At 35.5% G+C, this 8,883-nt stretch overlaps 1 protein-coding gene across 1 annotated transcript in view; it reads right to left on the minus strand.

Annotated features, from left to right (window-relative positions):
* The window catches only part of LOC108732359 (apyrase-like), a 31,117-nt gene extending 23,602 nt beyond the window's left edge, over positions 1-7,515 (minus strand). Inside the window, exon 1 of the mRNA XM_018463121.1 lies at positions 7,283-7,515. Within this exon, the coding sequence (XP_018318623.1) occupies positions 7,283-7,425 (143 nt within the window). The 5' untranslated portion in view covers positions 7,426-7,515. The remainder of the gene's footprint in view (positions 1-7,282) is intronic.
* Between the last annotated feature and the right edge of the window lie 1,368 nt (positions 7,516-8,883).

An 8,883-nucleotide genomic window follows, 5' to 3' on the forward strand; every position in this document is an offset into this window, starting at 1 on the left:
AAGCCTTATAAAAGTCTACATAAAATCATAAGTAGAATTCAAAACCATAATAAAAACAAATGGCGTGGTGAGCGCCATCTGTAGTACGATTCTACATTTGAGGATTACGTATGCTCTAACAAGGTCCATTTAAAAATATGGATATCTACCTGCTGAAACTAATCCCGGCGTAGCTCACCTCAACGTGATAGGCACGTTACCATAATCGAACAAAATAATTCGAAGTGGTCTGTATTCTGTCGAAACTGCCAGACGCAGATCGCGATTTCGATCTTTTTGGACCTCATCAGCGCGTCGTCGGCAGCCCGACAGAACACAGACCAACCTTTACCTGCTGTCTTAACAGCGCGTTTTAGAAAATACCACAAGTGGCGTGGTGAGCGCCATCTGTAGTACGATGCTACATTTGAGGATTACGTATGCTCCAACAAGGTCCATTTAAAAATATGGATATCTACTTGCTGAAACTAATCTGTGTTCTGTTGGAGCTGCCTACGACGCGCTGATGAGATCCAAAAATTAATAATCATTTGTAAAAATTTTTCAAAATTGAAATCGAAATAGTTTCCGAAATATTCTAATGTGTTGGTACTGTGAGACACCCTGTATAAATTAATGTTGGAAGTTTACAATAGGTATCATTTTTTTAATATTTGATTTCGATTTCAAAAAATAAATACAACAGCAGATATATATTATAAGGTGACAATTTTTTACCTATCAGAAGTAGTTTCAGAGGTAAAAATTCTATGAAAAAAAGCAAGTCATACATAATAACCTACCGAAATTAGACAACGTGAATAGCGCAAAAAACTGCTGACGATACGCGTTATTCTTAGTTAATATTTATTGTTTACTGTTATTTTGGAGGACATTTTAACAAGCAGGTACGCACCTACGCATACACAAAAGATGATTTGAAACGGACACACAACGAGTGTTTATGTGTATGGATACTGTATACAATTATATTCTGGAGAGTTCTTTTCAATATCTTCTACTCAGCAATGTCAATACAAAAACTACTTTCTCTTTAAGCCTTGCTGGAGCAAATCGTCTTCTAGAAATTTTCCGTAGCGATGAATTAGCAATCACGTGTCATCAATAATTATTATTATTTATTTAAGAACGTTTAAGAATAGAAGAGCAGAGGACTCTATGGAAGTCAATAAGAAATTGGCAAGATAGGTTAGTAGGACATCTTCTCAACCATGAAGGTCTAGTTAGAGACATATTAGAGGCAGAAACGGAAGTTAGGAGGGGTAGAGGTAGACGTAACCAACTGGAAATTAGTTAGTGGATTGGATCCGATGCAGATCAGAATTGCCTGAAGATTGATCAGAAATAAATCAGGCTTTCTGATCCGGGTATGATGGCAAATCGTCACGCCATATATGATCAACACAGGATCCATTTGAAAAATCCATATCGGATCTGTTTCTAAGATCCATGACGGATTCGTTTCTAAAATCCACGACGGATCCGTTTCAAAGATCCATGCTGGACCCATTGCATACAGAATAAATTAGGTAAAATATAAATTTTGTATTATGATCCAGTTCAGAACATCGGATACGATCTTGATTTAAAGATTGTACCAAAACCGTAATAGAATTTGTAGCATTAGATTGTGATAAGAAATTGGTCAGATGACTGGATTAAGGGATAGGATACTCTACTATGATCAATTTCTGATCAGATGGTTGGATCAACAGATAGAGTACTGTGCGCTGATCAATTTCTGATCAGATGGTTGGATCAACAGATAGAGTACTGTGCGCTGATCAATTTCTGATCGGATGACAAGATCAAGAAATGGAGTACTGTACTCTGATCAGAAACTGATCAGATCGGTGGATCAACGGATAGAGTACTGTACTCTGATCAGAAACTGATCAGATCGGTGGATCAACGGATAGAGTACTGTACTCTGATCAGAAACTGATGAGATGGGTGGATCAACAGATAGAATACTGTGCTCTGATCAGAAACTGATCAGATCAGTGGATCAACAGATAGAGTACTGTACTCTGATCAGAAACTGATCAGATCGGTGGATCAACGGATAAAGTACTGTACTCTGATCAGAAACTGATCAGATGCCCGTATTACGGAAAATCTGATCCGCATCTGGTCATAATCCGGGTTCTCTGAACTAATTTCCAGTCGGGTAGATTAGATATCTGTTCACAAATAGTTAAGGATGTGGGATGTTCTAGTTTAAGGGAAATGCGAAGTTTAATTCAGGATAGGAAAAAGTGGAGGTACGTGTCCAACCAGTCTTAGGACTGATGACCTTATGATGATGATGATGAAGAATGTTTTTAAATTTGGTAATTGAAAATAGAAAAATCAATAATCATTTGTAACACACAGAAAATGGGAAGGTAAAACTTTGTGGTACCTATCCCAGTTGTTTGCACTATATGTGTAGTAAGATTTTGTTTACGGAAGTTAATAAGAATGTGCGTGTCGCAATGATGTCACCTAATTCATAATTTCACGAAATCTCTAATGTTGTTCATAATAACATTTAAATAAATATAAACCAACTTAACCTGAAATTAACAAACCAACTTAGCGTTACTGATGTATTTGGAAATCAAATTAAAAGAAGATTTGACTGTCCATACGATGGTCAGCGTCATTTTGAGGAGATAGAGAAGAAAGAGGGGTATGGAAACTAGGGCTGTCATCAGACTATCTTATTAATAAATATCACAGACAGATTACTTTCGTTTTTTGAACAATAACATACCAATGAAAAAATCAATTAACTAAAAATAAATGGTATGAATAGCAAATAAGTAAAATATATTAATCCAAACAATCAGAATCCGATTGTTAGTCCAATAATTAGGGGCGGCTCCTAATTAGTACAAGGTGGTAAGACACACCTGAATAAATTATATACGACAATTTTTATTACGCGGCTGTAATATAACAAGAACTAATTTGGGGTCGTAGAGCATTCTTGTCAGGGAAGGGATCGGTATGGTGGTGAGAATAGTCGAAAAGGGGTAGTTGAAGGATAAGGATATTAATATAAACATATTAACAAAGGAAACTCTAATACTTTAGGAATAAACTCGGCATAAAGTGTACGGTATATTCTGAAAATTCAAAAAAAAAAACAAAGATGTGAATTCTAGAAGGAAGAAGCAAATTCTTGAGTTCTAAAAATTAAAGATATCAACGTAAACTGTGTTAAACTATTAACAAAATAAACTTCAATGCTCAAAAATAAAGAACCGTTTGTTCAATGAATCGATGACATCAATATCATTATTTCGGCACAAGGCTTCTTGGATTTAAATTGAGGCATGTCTAAACTCAAAACCTTAAAATTTTTGGATGTTTTATTCCCATCAGTTACTAGTGCTGGTGGACGGGTAATATCTCTGGTCTACGCTGGAAGATCCTCATTACATCTCTTAAGTAATCGTGGGAATGGGTGGATGGTGATTGGGGTGAAAAACACGAGACGGACGAAATGAAGACTGAAGAGAGTGAAAATTTATGGGCACCCTACGATTTGCCTAAATTATCGGGGGAAACCATGGAAAAAATTAGACGAGGGCAGACGGACTCGGAATCAAACCAGTGTCCCCCTAAATGCTAAAGCCTTTAGGCTCTAAACCATGTCACTCGATTAGGCGTGCCTCTATACCTTACGTGAAAATCCACTCTTTTATCCCTGTGTTGATACAATTATTTATAGATAATACACTAGACAAGGATGCGCGAGAGGCCAGCTTTAAGTTATAAAGAAAAAGTGAGATGGTTGAGTGATACACAATGTTCCTTGGATACGGAAAACGTGCATGCTTTAAAAGAGAAGGCCAGGGTCAGATTTTATTGTAGTATGATGACTCGAAATAATGCTGTAAATGTTTATGGATGCAAATACTGAAAAAAAATTTGCTACACCTTTGTCCTTAACCTATATTACAGTGTGCAACGTTCGCACGCGATCTCCAATTCTAAATGCATTCTGGTGGTTGCTTGAAGGATGCCTATTGTTTTTGAGACAATAACTGTTATTTTTGAGTATACAAATGCAGATTAATTTAGTCTCTAACTGAGGATAATTTTAAAATGACGAAACGTGTTTTAGGTTCGTAAAAGTTTTTAGGAGAATTTTAAGTTTTAGTGCTTTACTTAGTTTTCAGTTTTAATCTACAGAATTCCATTTTATTCTGTTCTATACAACTGGCGAATGAAAGAACTGTTATTGTGGTACGACGATTAATTTTTGGGGAACCCCATTAAATAAGTCTACTTGACCTGTCATAGCTAAGCAGTAGAGTACTGGTACCAGGGGGTGCGGCTTCTATTCCAAGCGAGTGTTGTGACAGTACCAACAATTTTTCAAACTTAATTTGAGGCAATATGAGGTCTGTTCAAAAAGTATCGTGAATTTTGAATTTCCGCGGGTTACGTATATTCGAGTTTCGATTTTTTTTGTGGAGTCATGTTGGTACTCATGTCTCTCACTTATACCGACAAGTTCGGCCATGTTGATTATTCAGTTAATTTGTGACTGCTGCATTGCTTGCACGTATTTTGCTTTCGGCTCGGCTTCGATTTTTGTCTATTCCAAAAAACGTACCAAATAATCTGTATCAAATCTTGTATGAAAAAGAAAATTTAGTGCGCGGACGCATTCCAATTGTTAACTGTGACACATGATCAAACTACTTTGGACCTAAGCAACGTTTATCGATGGTACAAAATGTTCTCAGGAGGGCCGAGAAGATGTGAACGGCTATGAGCGTGTCAGATGCCCGAGCACGACAACAACAAAGAAAACATTGATGAAGTGAAGAAAATAGTATTGGCCAATCGTCGAAGCACCGTTAGAGAAGTTGCTGAGGACATAAACTTATCGATTGGCTCCTACCATTCGATTTTTACCAATGATTTCGGCATGAGACTGGTTGTCGCGAAATTCTTACCAAAATTGCTCAATTTCGACCAAAAACAGTATCGCACTAACATTGCTAAGGAGCTGTCAACCCAAATTTCCTCCAGAGGGTCATAACTGGTGACGAATCATGGGTTTATGGTTAAGACGTGAAAACCAAAGCTCAATTATCGCAATGGAAGGTGCCGCACGAGCCAAGATCGTAAAAAGCACATCAAATTATAGTAGGTCGAATGTGAAGATTTTGCTTACAGTTTTCTTCAATTGCAGGGGCGTGCAGAAACGCGGATTTGTGGATGAATAAAAATTTACTTTTGCACCATGATAATACCCCTGCCCACACATTGTTGCCTGTATGCGCATTTTTGGTCAAAAACAACACAATAATAATGGTACAGCCACCGCATTCCCCAAATCTGGCCCCCTGTGACTTTTCTTGTTCCCAAAATTGAAGAGGTCCATGTGAGGACGACGCTACGCTACGATTAAGAAGATATAAAGACGGCATCGAAGGAAGAGCTGAACAAGATCACAAAAATGATTTTTTGAAGTGCTTCGAAGATTGGGAAAAACGTTGACAGAAGTGTAAAATATCGGGTGGGGATTACTTGAAAGGGTACAAAATAGATATTCTTGAATAAGTAAATAATTTTTGCAAAAACACAAAATTCGCCATACTTTTTGAACAGATCTCGTATGTAGAGAATAGAAGGTTAGTTTCAAGTTAATGTTTATTATCACTATAATCTCTCTAGACGTCTTGTTTCCTAAATAAATTAGTTAAAAATCGTCAATACGTTGCAACGCCCGTGGTATGCAAACCCAGCAGACAGAAACAAAATTCAACCTATACTTATATAAGTACGACAGGTATAATTGTCAATTTTTTTTATTGATCAGCCTTATCGAACGTAAAACGATTAACCAATCATTGAATACCTTTCCGCTACAATCCAAAATTAATATAGTCCATTTCAATTTGTTAGAATTGTAACCTTGAATGAATCTGCACGAAAATCGGAGAATACACACTAGGCGTGAGCAAGACAGAAATAGTTGGAACAAGCTCGAACGAGGAGAGCTCTCGATGGCCGGTCTTAGGAGATCGGCTAGAACTGTACAGTAGTAGACGAAAATGTTTAGCAATTTCTTAAAACAAAAATGTATATGAATTAACAATAGATAACAAAGCAAAAGTTTTATAGGTGTATAGAACGTTAAGTTAATTCACTTGTTATTATTTTTGGCTAAATATTCTATTAAATGAAGCATATACTTAAATTTTAACGAGGCAGTTTAAATAATTTTGCAAATGGTACTGTACAATTTGGCCTAGTTCTCGCTCTCGATGATCGGTGGAGAAATGAGCTCCGCAGACAAATATGATTGAATTTTGAATTATGCTACGGCGCATCCTAATAGAGGGAAGGGGCATATCTCTAACTTCCTGAAACGAATACTACTTGAATGATTCGCTACTCAATCTTTGAGGAACTAGAAAACCCTCTCTTTCATCTTGCTTAGTCCATTAACTATTTACTGCTTAGGTAAGGTAAGGTTAGGCTGTCTGCAGCTTTCGTATATAAATATTGGAAATTAATATTTAAGAACCGACAAAAGAAAAGGTTAAAAAACTGACCAGTAAAATACAAGCCAATATAAATATTATTTTGGATGTAAAAGTAGAAATGTAGGAACCCAGGGAACCATTGCATTGTTAATTTTATTTGATTATTTCTTTAAATTTAAGGTAATTTAGAGATCTTTGTTTATTGATTGTTTAGCACCGACTCAGCACTACTTAGGTATACATACATTAGTTGAAGAACTTACTTATTAAGGTTAATAAAATAAACGTTTATTTTGTGTTTTTCAGCTTTTTCGGCGGTTTAATTTTTTTTGTTAAAAAGTTTTTATTTTATAATTTTTTGTGGCTATTATCTACTAATTACTACCACTATTAATACTACTACTACTACTATTATTTCCCTACTATAAACCATCCCCTGTTTTCCTACCCTTAGGGTTGGAATTTTTTTCCAAATTTATATGAGACCAACTTCGGGGTATACCCTTTCAAATAAAAAAAAATTATCAAGATCGGACTATTTTGTCAAAAGTTATGCGTGGTCGTACATTACAATCAGTGAGTGAACAACAATCAACAATCATCCCCTGTTTTCCTACCCTTAGGGCTGGAATTTTTTTTCCAAATTTATGTGGGATCAAACTTGGGGTATACCCTTTCCGATAAAAAAAAATATCATTATCGGACTACTCTGTAAAAAGTTATGCGTCATCATATATAAAAAAAACCTCCTCCTTTTTTCGTCGGTTAAAAAGAACTTGTCATACCTTGCGTGAAAATCGTTAAGATGAATGACAGATATATTAAAGCCTTCGTCGATTTTGTTAGTTAGCGAAGAGGGAACCTTTACCACATGACTAAGAACTGGTACCACCAATACTAATTGTAATATAAAGTTTATAATTGACATGTTGGTCGTTATTTAAATCGCGAAAAATGAACTTGTCACATAACCTACTCTGGTGCGTACTATGTATCACTGGAAGTGCACCTAACTGATAATGAAAAGTAGAAAATATAGTTTATCTATATGCAGATAAGAAACTAACAATATCCAGAAGGAATTTGTCGCACACAATAAATTGTTTATCTATACTGACGTCTTATCATAATTTAAAAAGGTATTGTTTGTTAAAGGTAGCACGATGAAATATTTTTATAGCACCATTAAGTACTTTTCTATATTTTCTTTACCTTACAATGGAATTTTCATGTTTGCATAAAAATTATCGATTTGATTATATACAGGTTGTTCCACCTAAGGCGGTTTAATCCATAACTCTGTTATTATACATTTAATAAAAAACATGTCTATATAGAAGTGGTCCGAAATCATATGATGCATATACAGAAAATATTTACAGTTATACAGGGTGTTCCATTTCTTCTGGACGCAACCTAAATACGTTATTTTAAATGGAACACTTTATATATTTTTAAATTTTGGTTTCTTTGATTAACTTTAGATTATTATTAATAGTTCCCTATACCCATCTCTACTAGTTTTTGAGATGGTATTCAAATGTTTTTTAAAAAAATGAACACGATTTCAGCTCTTTGAATGAGACCATATAGCATCTAAACCATAAAAGCTAAAAACTTGCAGTTTGTTTTAGCATGAATTATCGTAACTTTTTTGCTATGAGCTAAAATGCTTACGTTATGCAGAACTTCAAAGCTCAAACTTACTTTTGACAGATTTTTTTTTCAAATGAAATGACCCATATTAAAAGATGCCATTCGATACGAAATTAAAAGCCCTTTCTATTGACATAAGGTTTTAATTATAGAATAATCTGTTTTCTGGAAAATTATTAGAGGTAAATATTTTTAGCTTTTATGGTTTAGATGCTGTTTGGTCTCATTCAGAAAGCTGAAATCCTGTTTTTTAAAAATGAAACAGCTGAATATCTCAAAATCTAGTAGAGATGGGTGGCATCATCATCATCATAAGGTTGTCAGTCCTAGGACTGGTTGGACACGCACTTTCACTCTTTCCTATCTATTTCCCTAAAACGAGAATTCTCTGACTAGATCTTCATGCTACCAACTTATCGCGCTATTTCATATTGACTTCCATAGAGTCTTCTGCTTTCCTATTCTTTCTAATATTTCTAACCTTCTCTATCGGTATCCTCATCATTCACCTGGAACACCACATTTCCAATGCATCTAACCTTTTATTTTCCGCCGTGCCCACCGTCCATGTTTCGCACCCGTACAGCTGCGCTCCAAATGAAAATTCTGCCTTTGCAAAGGTATGTACACCTTTAACAATCTTTTTCGAAATTCTAAATTATCCGTCCCCGAGCATAGAAGTGATTTCGTTTTATTGAAGGCGACTCGAGAGATGGGTATAGGTAACCCT

Source organism: Agrilus planipennis, unplaced genomic scaffold (assembly GCF_000699045.2).
Source record: "Agrilus planipennis isolate EAB-ADULT unplaced genomic scaffold, Apla_2.0 scaffold30, whole genome shotgun sequence".
Lineage (NCBI taxonomy): Eukaryota > Metazoa > Arthropoda > Insecta > Coleoptera > Buprestidae > Agrilus > Agrilus planipennis.